General features: G+C 45.3%; 1 protein-coding gene across 1 annotated transcript in view; it reads left to right on the forward strand.

The window, feature by feature from the left end:
• Nucleotides 1–15842, forward strand: part of LOC130124882 (kinesin-like protein KIF26A) — a 96487-nt gene that overhangs the window by 33881 nt on the left and 46764 nt on the right. The window contains exon 11 of the mRNA XM_056294230.1: nucleotides 10684–10876. Coding sequence (XP_056150205.1) covers nucleotides 10684–10876 — 193 coding nt within the window. The remainder of the gene's footprint in view (nucleotides 1–10683; nucleotides 10877–15842) is intronic.

Below are 15842 nucleotides of genomic sequence, written 5' to 3' on the forward strand. Positions count from 1 at the left end.
TATGAGACAAGAAACGTTAAATCGGACTAGTGATTTATGTCCGACTATAAAAACCAACAACACAACGCAACACATGTCCGGTTTCCTGTTCAGTAATTCCGATAAGACAGATTGTTAAAAGTAAATAAACTTGGACCCTTAACGCTCCAGTCGAGTGAATATATTATCATGTGCATGGGGAGATACTCAGTACAGCATGGAGACTGTCCCAGAAAACGGGGAGAAACCAACTATTGTAGTAAGATCCACGATTTCTTCCTTTTGCCATGTTTATTTTCCGTTCTCATTCAGACACCGTTGTGCTATGTTTTTCTTCCGTTTATCAGATGATGATGGCAGGCGCCGGGCGGGTGTGGGGATACTCACAAGTCCCCGGTTGAGCGCCGCCGTGTTGGAGAATGAGAGGGTCGCCTCTATACCACTGCGAGTCGCTGGGTGGGGGTGGGGGGGGTATCTCTGACTGTTGTGTGTGCTTATGCACCAAGTAGCAGTTTGGAGTGTCCGGCCTTGGAGTCTCTGGGTGGTGTCCTGGATAGGGCTCCGCCTGGGGACTCTATAGTTCTGCTGGGGGACTTCAACGCTCACGCTGGCAATGATGGAGAAACCTGGAGGGGTGTGATCAGGAGGAACGGCCTCCCCGATCGGAACCCGAGCGGTGCCTTGTTATTGGACTTCTGTGCGAGTCGTGGATCGGCCATAACGAACACCACGTTCGAACATAAGGTAGTTCATAAGTGTACTCGGTACCAGAACACCTTGGGCCAATGATCGATGATGGACTTTGTGGTCGTATCATCAGATCTGCGGCCGTCTCTGTTTTGGACACTCGGGTGAAGAGAGGAGCAGAGCTGTCGGCTCACCGCGACCCTACCCCGGAGAAGCGGCTGAAGATGAATAAATGAACAAAGATGATGTAAAGAGAGGCAGACATCCAAAAAAAAAGAAGAGGAAAATGTACCGTATTTCAGCGGTCAAAAGAACCGTGTGGCCACAAAACCAACAGAGCACCACTTAACTGCCAGCTCTGCCCTGATGTGCCAGCAGATACCACCCACAGTTAGCTACCGCCTCAACCAGCTGGCGGGTTGTCACAGGGAGGGTCAGCCTCAATCAGCTAAAAGTGGCTGTCAAACAGGGAGGGTCCACCCTGTACGTCACAACATTAATTAACCACAACCCAATGAGTCTGAGTCCCCATATTTTTTTTATTTTTTTTTACATGATACGTTAAATTATCAAAATCATAAATTTGGCTCCAACACAGTGTTATTTCATTATTACATGGAGTTATTGGTTAATGCTAGGTTAAATATATATAGCGTTGTTATTACTGTATTTACTGGACTGCAAGTCACACCGAAGTACAAGTTGCACTCAGCATAAAACCCGTTGTTGCGAGGAAGAAAACCCCATGTATAAGTCACTGCAGTGTGTAAGTGGTATTTATATGGTGGTACAGTATAGAGCATTTCCCAGTGCTAAAGTCATATGTCTGAATGTCTCTACAGCAAAGCGCGACACATTTCAGTCGTGTCTTGTTTAATATGTGCAGGCAGAAGTGCTTTATAGGAGAGGAGAAAGAGGAGGAGAGCTGTTTTTTTGTTTGTTGATGTTTTAACCCTTTTTCTCCCCAGTTGTATTCAGCCGATTACCCCACTCTTCTGAGCCGTCCCGGTTGCTGCGCCACCCTCTCTGTTGATCCGGGGAGGGCTGCAGACTACCACATGCCTCCTCCGATACATGTGGAGTCGCCAGTCACCAGGGGAACGTAGCGCGTGGGAGGATCACGCTATCCCCCCCCCCCCCGAACAAGCACCCCGACCGACCAGGACACATACTCAGATCCGGCTTCCCACCTGCGGACATGGGCAATTGTGTCTGTAGGGATGCTGGACCAAGCCAGAGGTAACACGGGGATTCGAACCGACGAGCCCCGTGTTGGTAGGCAACGGAATAGACCGTCACGCCACCCGGGCGTCAGGAGGAGAGCTTTTGACCAGGGAGAATGCAGCAGGTATGTTGGCTCAACCCAGAGGTTTGTGCCCGTTGTAGAGCAATACTTTCGCACTTTTCTAAATGTCAGATTTGCCTTGCTTTGCTTTTGCATTGACCTACATTGAGCTTCTTTTCAACTTCATTTGTTGACTCCATCCTTCTGGGTAGCGCTCATTAAATCCCGGGACCCACAGTTTGTTTTTTGACCGCCCACAGCAAAGTTAAAACTGCCCGCTCCTGCAAATGCACTCCTCTACTACAGTATTTTCAATTAAGTCACAAGATTAAACACTGCCATTGTATTCATCCCACTGAAGTACATTGTATACATTGCTTTGGACTATAGGTCGCAGGCCCAGCCGGACGAGTAAACAAACAGCGACTTATAGTCCAGCAAATATATATTAATTATTATTAGAATTTACTCCCCAGTTAGACTGGTGATCTGACAGAGTGATAGACAAAAAGACTGATAAACTGATGGAGATTTTACTGTAGTGTGCTGATTTCACCAGTAGAAACTGAGATGGAAACCATGGATAGCTTTTCTTCATGATGAAAATGAGACTTTGAGTAGAAATCCCCCTTTTGATTCTGACCAGGGTTCACTTTAAATGGTGTCAGACAGACGAGATGGAGCCATCATTTCCTCCATCATGAAAACTGTGACAAAAAATTTAAGTCAACAGCTTTTCCTGTTCTGTCAGTGAAAAACAGAAACGGATCATTATATTTTCCATGATAATCTTTAAAATGACCTCTTATTACATTGACAGAACTGACTGCGTTATGTAGTCAGAGCGGAAAAAGGATATTGTAGCTTTTATTTTCAGGGGATTCAGCTTTTTATTTTTGAGAAATTTTGCAAATCTTTCAGCTGAGTTTTCCAGCTTGTTCAAAGCCAGCTGTTAAAACAACAGACACTTTACACATACTCGGTAACGAATGTTAGTATAAGACAAGTCATGTTAGTCCTGTAGCTAACCACATGAGTCAGTATGACTGACTTATGACGGTTATTATGAATACTGTGGAGGAACTGACATGATGTAGACTTATGACCTGATGTAGACATATGACCTGATGTAGACATATGATGTAGACATATGACATGATGTAGACATGTGAAATGATGCGGACTTATGACATGATGTAGACATATGACATGTTGTAGACATATGACATGATGTAGACATATGATGTAGACATGTGACATGATGCAGACATATGATGTAGACATATGACATGATGTAGACATGTGACATGATGCGGACTTATGATGTAGACATATGACGTGATGTAGACATGTGATGTGATGTAGACATATGACATGATGTAGACTTATGACCTGAGGTAGACTTATGATGTAGACATATGACGTGATGTAGACATGTGATGTGATGTAGACTTATGACATGATGTAGACTTATGACATGATGTAGACTTATGACCTGAGGTAGACTTATGATGTAGACATATGACGTGATGTAGACATGTGATGTGATGTAGACTTATGACATGATGTAGACTTATGACATGATGTAGACTTATGACCTGAGGTAGACTTATGATGTAGACATATGACGTGATGTAGACATGTGATATGATGTAGACTTATGACCTAATGTAGACATGTGACATGATGTAGACTTATGACATGATGTAGACTTATGACATGATGTAGACTTATGACATGATGTAGACATGTGACATGATGTAGCCTTATGACCTGATGTAGAAATATGACTTGATGTAGACTTATGACATGATGTAGACTTATGACCTAATGTAGACATGTGACATGATGTAGACTTATGACATGATGTAGACTTATGACATGATGTAGACTTATGACCTGAGGTAGACTTATGATGTAGACATATGACGTGATGTAGACATGTGATATGATGTAGACTTATGACCTAATGTAGACATGTGACATGATGTAGACTTATGACATGATGTAGACTTATGACATGATGTAGACATGTGACATGATGTAGCCTTATGACCTGATGTAGAAATATGACTTGATGTAGACTTATGACATGATGTAGACTTATGACCTAATGTAGACATGTGACATGATGTAGACTTATGACATGATGTAGACTTATGACATGATGTAGACTTATGACCTAATGTAGACATGTGACATGATGTAGACTTATGACATGATGTAGACTTATGACCTGATGTAGAAATATGACTTGATGTAGACTTATGACATGATGTAGACTTATGACCTAATGTAGACATGTGACATGATGTAGACTTATGACATGATGTAGACTTATGACATGATGTAGACTTATGACCTAATGTAGACATGTGACATGATGTAGACTTATGACATGATGTAGACTTATGACCTGATGTAGAAATATTACTTGATGTAGACTTATGACATGATGTAGACTTATGACCTAATGTAGACATGTGACATGATGTAGACTTATGACATGATGTAGACTTATGACATGATGTAGGCATGTGACCTGATGTAGACATGCCCAGTCAGCTCGGTGGTGCTGACTCAGTAGTCTGTCATAGTTCATCTGGATGGACCAGAGGTCAGCAGGTCTCCATGTTGACTCGCATGTTCAGAATCCTTTATCTCACTCTGTCTGGAGCTCTGAGCTGATCTTTCATACAGCTCGGATTTACATATCTCATTCATTATCCATCCATCAGTTAATCCATATATCTATCCATCCTTCAGTTCAACCGTCCAGATCTATCTCTCATCTCACACACACACACACACACTCACACACTTCATCGCACAACAGAGTCTCAGGAGTGTTCGGTCTCATCTCAGCGGTGTCTCGCCACAAGGTTACAGCAGGAGCACGCACGTGCACACACCTGGCAACATACACAAGCCAGGACAGAGTGGCAGGGCTCTGCAGACACACACACACACACACACACACACACACACACACACACATTCACTAACCAGATGCCTTTGAAGTCCAGTGGTGGAAGAGGAAGAAGGTGAGGGGTGTGTGTATGTGGGTGAGAGAGAGAGAGAGAGAGAGAGAGCGATGCACATGGGCGATCAGCAGCAGTTTTCATGGCAGCTCTGTACTGACACAGCAGAGGGGGGGAGGGGGCAGGGCGTTGGAGGGGGGGGCGCGGTGGTGCGAGCTAGAGAAGGTGAGAGGCGCAGACAGACGGAGGGAGAAGAGGACGATTGGACTGCTGCCAGTGTTTCCCGGCAACCGGGGGAGTAAAAAATTCACCCCCCTTCCTCCCGTTGTAGCCCCCCACATTCATTCTCTCTCTCTCTCTCTCTCTCTCTCTCTCTCTCTCTCTCCATCCCTCCGCTGGAGTTGTGCGTCTTCCAACGCCAGGCTGAGAGAAGAAAAGAGGATAGGAGGGGCGCTAGAGCGTCACTTGACTGCAGTCACTACAGACCAAGGAGCTGCCAGAGAGAGCGAGAGAGAGGGAGTGTGGGGGGAGAGAGAGAGAGGGAGGGGTAAGCAAGCAGAAAGAATGAGTACAAACCGAACGATGGAGAGCAAGAAGTAGTACTGAATGCAGCGATATCGAAGGAGAGGATGAGAGAGGAGCGGGGGATTGCTACACAGAGGACCGAGGGGGATAAACACTTGAGGAACGAAAGAGAGAGATGGAGGGAGAGAGAGAGAGAGAGAGAGAGCGATGGAGAGAGTGAACAGAAGTCTAACTGGACAGTGAGCCGTGACTTCAGAAGTGTGGGTTGGTTTGTTTGAGGCACTGAGTGGAACCTCAGGACGAGGATGAGGGTGATGAAGATGAGGATTGGGATGAGATGAAGGTGAAGTCTGCCTGGAATACCTGGAGTGGACTGGATTCTCCTCTTGGGAAACTTTCTGGATCTTTAACACGGAAACTCTTCTGGGGGGGAGAGACGTACCTTGCCTCTGCCTCCCTGCGCCCCATCACTCCTCGACCTCCTCGACAGTCAAACCCTTGGTGGCTGCGGGCGAGGCCGGGGGGACGGATGGCCCCAGAGAACGGCACTTCTCCATCAGGACTTGTGAGTTCGACTCCGCTCGCCTCCTTTCCGACTCCGCCGTCACCACGTCCCCCGGCGCTCGTCGGGAGTATGGCATAAACCAGGACGAAACAAAATGAATAGGGAAGAGATGCGGTTTGGATTCGGTTCTGTTTTACAGCGAGCAACTTGGACCAGATGATGGATTGGAAAGACCTGTAAGTACCGCCACTCTGGAAGTGTTTGATAAAACAACAACACAACTCTTCTTCATCATTCTCCTGGGTTTTTTTTTTTTTCATTGAAGTTCAGTCTTCATCACTGTTTCTTCAGAGAGGTTTCTATTCATTTTTTAAACCCTCACATCTGATTTAAAGCCAGTCTCCTGTGTCGTGGATCCATGTCATCCCTCTTCTTCTGTGGTGTAAACCCTCTAGTCTTGTTTTACACCTTCACCTACTCCTTACAGGATCAAACACTGACTCATTCACGCGCCTCCTTCAGAACTGATTCAGAATGAATCGGGGACTAACCGAGCGTCCATCTCTCCTGTCCCCTTCCTGATGGGTGTCGACACAGGCGAGTAAGATAGAGGGCTGAACAGGTGGGCGTGTCCCGATGCAGTCGCTAGGCCCCGCCCCTCTTCATGCCGCTCTGAGCTGGAGCGCTTTACGGGCAGCCCAGTGAGCCAATGGCGTGCTGGGGTTTTCAGGTAACCCGGCCGCGGTGAGGACAGGTGGAGGTTGGCAGAAGTTTTGTCCCCTCCGTCATAGTGATAGTCCTCATCCATGTGTGTAGCCATGTCTCATCAATGCCACGTGTGTTGGTAAGGAGTGTGTGGTAGTACAGTCACGCCTGACTGTATGGAGGGATATCATGCCGTGGCAACAGATTTGTATGACAAGAAAGTATCTGTCTATCTATCTGTCTGTCTGTCTGACTGACTGACTGACTATCTATCTATCTCTATCTATCTGTCTGTCTGTCTGTCTGTCTGTCTATCTATCTATCTATCTATCTATCTATCTATCTATCTATCTATCTATCTATCTATCTATCTATCTATCTATCTGTCTATCTGTCTGTCTGTCTATCTCTGTCTATCTATCTGTCTCTCTGTCTGTCTGTCTGTCTGTCTGTCTGTCTGTCTGTCTGTCTGTCTGTCTGTCTGTCTGTCTGTCTGTCTGTCTGTCTGTCTGTCTGTCTGTCTATCTATCTATCTATCTATCTATCTATCTATCTATCTATCTATCTATCTATCTATCTATCTATCTATCTATCTGTCTGTCTGTCTGTCTATCTCTGTCTATCTATCTGTCTCTCTGTCTGTCTGTCTGTCTGTCTGCCCGTCTGTGTCTGTCTGTCTGTCTGTCTGTCTATCTATCTATCTCTGTCTATCTATCTATCTATCTATCTATCTATCTATCTATCTATCTATCTCTGTCTATCTGTCTGTCTGTCTGTCTGTCTGTCTGACTATCTATCTGTCTGTCTGTCTGTCTGACTGACTGACTGACTATCTGTCTGTCTGTCCTATTTATCTATCTATCTATCTATCTATTTGTCTATCTGTCTGTCTGTCCTATCTATCATCTATCTATCTATCTATATATACATATCCATAATATCTATCTATCTATCTCTGTCTATCTGTCCACCTCTATCTATCTGTCTGTCTAGCCGTCTGTCTGTGTCATCTATCCATCTATCTGTCTGTATCTATCTGTCTATCTATCTATCATCCAGAAAATCTTGAGGCATTGTTACTTTAAAATTACAGAAAAACGTGATTTTTTTAAAAAAACTTCCTGTTCTAGTTCGGTTTTGTTGTGTAATACTTCTGGCAGCCACATGGAGGCTACGTCACCCTCGGCCACCACCTGCACACCTTGACTAACTTGTTACATCGGATGCTTCACCTAAAAGGGTGAATTGGCTTGTGGGACAAAGTAAAGTCCATCTGTTATCTGAACCGCTCATCCTGCTCTCAGGGCCGCGGGGATGCTGGAGCCTATCCCAGCAGTCATTGGGCGGCAGGCGGGGAGACACCCTGGACAGGCCGCCAGGCCATCACAGGGTCCACACACACACACATTCATACCTAGGGACAAGTTAGTACGGCCGATTCACCTGACCTACATGTCTTTGGACTGTGGGAGGAAACCGGAGCCCCCAGGGGAAACCCACACAGACATGGGGAGAACATGCAAACTCCACACAGAGGACGACCCGGGATGACCCCCAAGGTTGGGCTACCCCGGGGCTCGAACCCAGGACCTTCTTGCTGTGAGGCGACCGCGCTAGCCACTGTGCCACCGTGGCGCCACAAAATAAAGTCAAGATGCCCAATTTATTCTGATAAAACATTTGCGGTACAGGAGATCCTGCCACTGTTCTTATTATGATTGTTATCATTATTATATCATATGACTTATCATTATTATATGATATGGTTATTATTATATGATTGTTATCATTATTACATATGATTATCATTATTATATGATATGGTTGTTATCATTATTATATTATATTGTTATATGATATGGTTATCATTATTATATGATATTGTTATTATATGATATGACTTATCATTATATGATATGGTTGTTATCATTATTATATGATATGGTTGTTATTATTGGGTGTTTTGACAAATTTAGAAGCTTGTCTACAGCCACAATTTTTATTTGAAATGTGCTGCTATATACTGATAATATATTGATATATACTGATAATATATCAATATATACTGATAATATATCGATATATACTGATAATATATTGATATATACTGATAATCGTGAGAAATGTTCTCTGATAACTGACACTTGAAAGTGGAATTGATGACAAGCCTACTATCTATACGTCTCTCTATAAATTGTGTGATGAGTCAAGGGTCGTGTTGCACTGTCCTTTGAACTCTTGCCTCCTGGTTGTGCGTAGTGTCAGGGATGGAACTGAATCACATTGTAAGCATCTCTACTTTTTCAGACGTGAATAGAATCTGGATGCATGTTAGAGTCTGCAGAGCAGTTCAGCTCCTGTCAGCTCTCTGGCAGCAGAACAGCTGAGTCACGCTGCTGCTGTGTGAACCAGCTGGCTGGTACCGAGTCTGGACAAGACCCACACCAGACCCAAACCAGACCCACTCCAGACCCACACCAAGATCAGACCCACACCCGACCCAAACCAGACCCACGGGGGCCAATCTCCAGTACAGGCTGTAGTTAACATTGGTCAGGTCAGGGTTCAGTAGATTTTGTTTGTTTGGTTAGCTCTAGTAAGGTAGCCTTCACTAGCTCTAGTGAGGTAGCCTTCACTAGCTCTAGTAAGGTAGCCTTCACTAGCTCTAGTAAGGTAGCCTTCACTAGCTCTAGTAAGGTAGCCTTTACTAGCTCTAGTAAGGTAGCCTTCGTTAGCTCTAGTAAGGTAGCCTCCGCTAGCTCTAGTGAGGTAGCCTTCACTAGCTCTAGTAAGGTAGCCTTCGCTAGCTCTAGTGAGGTAGCGTTCGCTAGCTCTAGTGAGGTAGCCTTCGCTAGCTCTAGTAAGGTAGCCTTCGCTAGCTCTAGTAAGGTAGCCTTCACTAGCTCTAGTGAGGTAGCCTTCGTTAGCTCTAGTGAGGTAGCCTTCGTTAGCTCTATTGAGGTTTGAATTAATCAGGGTTAGTAAGCCTAGATTTAATTAAGTTTAGTCGGCTTAGCTTTAATTAGGTTTAGTTAGGTTAGCTTTAGTTGGCCTGACAACAGCTAAACTCCCTCCTAAATGATTGTTTGGTGTTCCTATATGTCAATCGCTGTAGCTTCCTCAGAGCTCCACGCCCTTTTACCCCACCTACCCCGTCTCCGTTGTTTTCTACTCAGAGGTTCTTCACCCTCGTCCTTCCTGAAGACGACAGAAAACGTCAAATCAGGAAACCAGAACAGTCCAGCTCATAGCAGTGTGGTGTTTCTAGTGAGGGAGCTGCTGGTGTGCACATGCTGTGTACATGGTATTATGTACATGCTGGTGGTGTGTACATGGTGGTATGGACATTCTGGTGGCGTGTACATGGTAGTATGTACATGGTATTGTGTACATGCTGGTGGTGTGTACATGGTAGTATGTACATGGTATTGTGTACATGCTGGTGTGCACATTGTATTGTGTACATGCTGGTGTGCACATGGTATTGTGTACATGCTGGTGGTGTGTACATGCTGGTGTGCGCATTGTATTGTGTACATGCTGGTGTGTACATGCTGGTGGTGTGTACATGCTAGTGTATTGTTTCGTGTGTGTTTCTGTAAAAAGGCTCATTAACCTCAGCATGTGTCGTTGCTTGAAGAACCAGATCCAGACCAGTTTACAGCGGAACTCGTCTGCAGTCCAGCTGAAAGGTCTTAAAACCAGTATGGTTGTGTTTTAAATCTACCATCAACACAACCTCATTTGGTTCACTAAGATGGAGGATAAGACCTGAAGCCGCGTGGAGTCATTAAACCACAACAGAGGGATTTTCTGTGCTGTTGCTGACCTGTCTGCATAAATTTACACCTCAAATAACTTTTCCTCTTCAGCAGTGACCTAAAAATGTACAGACACACACAAGCACTGCTGAGCCTGAGAGCACCACACTCCAACCCAGGACTTTTTTGGGTGGTGTGTGTGTGTGTGTGTTTGTCCTCACACTGACTATCGGAACATCTTTTATTTTTCATCAGGGCTGCTCAGAAGCTCAGCCTCTCCAAGCGGAGGAAGTCTCATCCTGCAACCCCCCAGTCCCTGGCTGAGGCCCCGGGGCCCCTGCTCTACACTGGGGGCTTCAGAGGGGCCCTGCAGCTGTCACCTCCCGCCGTGCCACCATGCCTCCTGCGGGCCGGGTCCAAGGTCAAAGACGCCCCTGGGATGGGGAAGGTAAGAAAACACAGTGACCAAACCTCTGCCCAACCGGGCCACAGTTACAGGAGTTTATACAGCTGATCAGGTACCAGTTACAACCTGGCCACAGTTACAGGGGTTTATACAGCTGATCAGGTACCAGTTACAACCGGGCCATGGTTACAGGGGTTTATACAGTTGATCAGTTACCAGTTAGAACCTGGCCACAGTTACAGGGGTTTATACAGTTGATCAGGTACCAGTTAAAACCTGGACCTGCTGATGGCTGGTGTGTATGTGGCCCTACAAAAGTATCATAAAGGTGCACTTACTCGTTCAGAGCCCCTTGGAAACTGGTAGATGGGTTCCTAGGCCATTTAATCCCGTTTCACATAGCGGGGGGGGGGTTAGTGTTTCGGGGGTTATCTGAATGAAAAACATTTCAGTCTCAGAATGAAAGGCTTGTATGACTGAAAAGGGTCTTTCAAGGCATCTGTTCAGACTTTGTCTCTCTATCTGTCCTCTCACACACACACACATGCAACTCTCTAACCAGTGGTTTGGGTATGGTAGGTTTGGGAAACTGGTGTGAGTGGTTCAGTGAGTGGTGTGTGTCATGGTAAACTGGTATGGGTGGTTCAGTGAGTGTTGTGTGTTTGATGGACCGGTAGTTTCAGGACAGTGAAGTCTGATGTCCTGTACCTGGACCAGCGGCTGGTCAGTACTTTGGGTGTGAACACGAGTTCAGACATTAACTTGATGTCGAAACTGGTCTTCATTGTGAATGTACTGTCTGCATTGTAGTACAGTGAGTGTTTGACATCACTTCCTGTGTTTTGGCACATGCTCTGTGCAGTATGGTGTAACTACAGTTTGTGGACTTCAGCTCAGCATTTAACACCATCGTCCTTGATATGCTCCACTCCAAACTCACCCAGCTCACTGTACCAACCCCCTTCCTGACAGAAAGGAGGCAGCTGGTGAGGCTGGGGAAAATCACATCCAACACCCAGACAATCAGCACTGGCAACCCCCAGGGATGTGTGCTCTCCCCCCTACTCTTCTCCCTCTACACAAATGACTGCACCTCAGTAGACCCATCTGTTAAACTCCTGATGTTTGTGGATGACACAGCCATCATTGGCCTTATCCAGGAGGGTGACAAGTCTGCATATAGACGGGAGGTTGAACCGTCGGCTATCTGGTGCGGCCACAACAAGCCGGAGCTGAGCACACTCAAAACTGTGGAGATGACAGTGGACTTCATGAGGAGCCCCCCAAAACTGCCCCCCCCACCATACTCAACAGCACAGTGTCTGCGGTGAAAACCTACAGATTTCTGGGTTCCACAATCTCCCAGGACCTAAGGTGGGCATCCAACATAGACACAATCATCAGAAAGGCCCAGCAGAGGATGTACTTTCTCCTCCAGCTCAAGAAGTTCAACTTACCTCAGGAACTGCTGATTCAGTTCTACACTGCAATAATCCAGTCTGTCCTCTGCACATCCATCACTATCTGGTTTGGATCGGCCACCAAACAGGACAGGGACAGACTGCAATGGACAGTTAGGTCTGCAGAGAAAATCACTGGTGCCAACCTGCCATCCATTCAGGACTTATACACCTCCAGACTCAGGAAACAGGCAGGCAACATCAGTGCAGACCCATCACACCCTGGTCACAACCTGTTCCAACTCCTCCCCTCTGGTAGGCGCTACAGAGCACTGTACCCCAAAACAAGCAGATATAAAAACAGTTTCTTTCTGCGGGCTGTCATTCAAATGAACACTTAACACTGTCAAATAAATCCAACCATGTTGTATGTACTGTACTGTACATTGTAGGTATACTGGTACACTCTGTCATGTCCATCTACCTCAGGCATGTATGTAAGTAACCTGCTAACATCTATTTCAGCATCTCTGATATATTCTCGGCCCTGTGATGGCCTGGCAGCCTGCCCAGGGTGTCTCCCCACCTGCTGCCCAATGACTGTTGGGATAGGCTGCAGCATCCCCACGGCCGTGAGAGCAGGATAAGCAGCTTGGATAATGGATGGATGGATGGATGGCATATTCTCTGCACCATTGCACTTTATCACCACTTCTTTCACCTGTATAAGTCAATCCTTGTGTATATATCTGAAGACTGTTGTATTGTCGTGTTGTTATTCTACGTTAAGTACACTGAGAAAGCCACAAAACCGGAGTCACATTCCATGTCTGTGCAAACCTACATGGCCAATAAACTTGATTCTGATTCTGATAATGGAGCTTCGATAATGGAGCTCCTGAGCTCCAGCTTCGTCCTGAGGGCATGGAAGGAGACAACTATCATCCCTGTCCCCAAAAAGCCCCATGCCAAAGCCATGAACGATTTCACGCCTGTGGTACTCACCTCCATATTCTGCAAATGCATGGAGAAGGTGGTCGCTAAAGAGCTCACTACCATGGTGGGCAAGAGTCTGGACCTGTCCCAGTTTGCCTACAAGGCCGAACAGGAAGTTGAGGATGCCAGCCTAACTCTTCTGGATAGTGTCTAAGTACCTCGACTCTCCAAGCTCGCGTCAGGATTTTATGCATGGACTTTTCATTTGCTTTTAATACAGTAAACACAAACACACTTCTGCACCACCTCCAAGGACAAGTCAACATGACACTCGTTTTATGGATTAAGGATTGTTTTAAAGGGCAGACCCCAATGTGTAAGAAAGAAAGCCAGTTTATTTTGTCATTGTATTCTTACAATGAGTCTGTTCTCTGCATGTAACCCATCCTATTGTATAGGAGCAGTGGGCAGCTGCAGTGCCCAGGGACCAACTCCAGTTCTTCTTTTCATTGCCTTGCTCAGGGGCACAGGCAGGAGCATTAAACCTAACATGCATGTCTTTTTGATGGTGGGAGGAAACCGGAGGACCCGGAGGAAACCCACGCAGACACGGGGAGAACATGCAAACTCCACACAGAAAGGACCTGGGACGGCTTGGGATTCGAACCCAGGACCTTCTTACTGTAAGGCAACAGTGCTGACCACTGGGTCACCGTGCCGCCCCAGCATGTCAGAGTGAACAGTTTTAAATCCAGCAACAATGTTTTAAATACTGGGGTCACACAGGGCTTTGTCTTGACACCCATCCCCTTCTCCATATGCACAAACGAAATCACCTGCAGTAGCAATGGTCTGTCACTTTTTGAATATGCTGATGACATGGCCTTGACGGTCTGCCTGACAGACGACCGCCCCCTGTCCACAAACAGGTTTCAGCAAGCCAGCATCAGGAGCTAGTTTGAAGTCGATAATCGTGCACCTGAGCCCGAGCCACTGCAGGAACCGTTAATGAGGCCCAGCATCAAGAAAGCAGGAAATAAAACAGCATTTTAATGAAGCTCAATGAGCGGCTTCCTCTAGAATGCACATGGAGAGATTCTGCTGCTTTGCAGTTTTGTGTCCCAACCACAGAGCCAAAGTCAGCAGAGTCTGTTTAACCAGATGAATCTCAGATATGAGACTCGTCCCTTTGATGATGCTCACTATAATGATGCTGTGATGGTTCTGAAGAGCTGGCTCCTAGTGGAGAATGATACTACTCCTGCATACAACCTTACTGGTCTACACATTCATCCTGGCAGCTGAGCAGTACAACCTCAGTCTTCTACTGTCGGTTACTTGGCACTGACCAGTACAACAAACAATAATCCAGTTGTTATCTTGTATTGCAGTGAAATTCATATATTGTAATATCATGACAGGCTGCAGTTTTGTTGTCTACATTGATCATTAAATTCTATGAACAAACGTTTCTCATAAAATGAGGTGTGAAGTATTAGAGGGAGTATTATTTTAAACCTAGTTTTGTTTTGATATCATACTTTACATTACCAAACAGATGGATACTTAAACATGGTGTTTTACATATGAATGCAGATACTGATATATATATATATATATATACACTACCGTTCAAAAGTTTGGGATCACCCAAACAATTTCGTGTTTTCCATGAAAAGTCACACTTATTCACCACCATATGTTGTGAAATGAATAGAAAATAGAGTCAAGACATTGACAAGGTTAGAAATAATGATTTTTATTTGAAATAAGATTTTTTTTACATCAAACTTTGCTTTCGTTAAAGAATCCTCCATTTGCAGCAATTACAGCATTGCAGACCTTTGGCATTCTAGCTGTTAATTTGTTGAGGTAATCTGGAGAAATTGCACCCCACGCTTCCAGAAGCAGCTCCCACAAGTTGGATTGGTTGGATGGGCACTTCTTTGAGCAGATTGAGTTTCTGGAGCATCACATTTGTGGGGTCAATTAAACGCTCAAAATGGCCAGAAAAAGAGAACTTTCATCTGAAACTCGACAGTCTATTCTTGTTCTTAGAAATGAAGGCTATTCCATGCGAGAAATTGCTAAGAAATTGAAGATTTCCTACACCGGTGTGTACTACTCCCTTCAGAGGACAGCACAAACAGGCTCTAACAGGTACTATTTAATGAAGATGCCAGTTGGGGACCTGTGAGGCGTCTGTTTCTCAAACTAGAGACTCTAATGTACTTATCTTCTTGCTCAGTTGTGCAACGCGGCCTCCCACTTCTTTTTCTACTCTGGTTAGAGCCTGTTTGTGCTGTCCTCTGAAGGGAGTAGTACACACCGGTGTAGGAAATCTTCAATTTCTTAGCAATTTCTCGCATGGAATAGCCTTCATTTCTAAGAACAAGAATAGACTGTCGAGTTTCAGATGAAAGTTCTCTTTTTCTGGCCATTTTGAGCGTTTAATTGACCCCACAAATGTGATGCTCCAGAAACTCAATCTGCTCAAAGAAGTGCCCATCCAACCAATCCAACTTGTGGGAGCTGCTTCTGGAAGCGTGGGGTGCAATTTCTCCAGATTACCTCAACAAATTAACAGCTAGAATGCCAAAGGTCTGCAATGCTGTAATTGCTGCAAATGGAGGATTCTTTGACGAAAGCAAAGTTTGATGTAAAAAAAATCT

The sequence above is a fragment of the Lampris incognitus genome, chromosome 15, assembly GCF_029633865.1.
Source record: "Lampris incognitus isolate fLamInc1 chromosome 15, fLamInc1.hap2, whole genome shotgun sequence".
Lineage (NCBI taxonomy): Eukaryota > Metazoa > Chordata > Actinopteri > Lampriformes > Lampridae > Lampris > Lampris incognitus.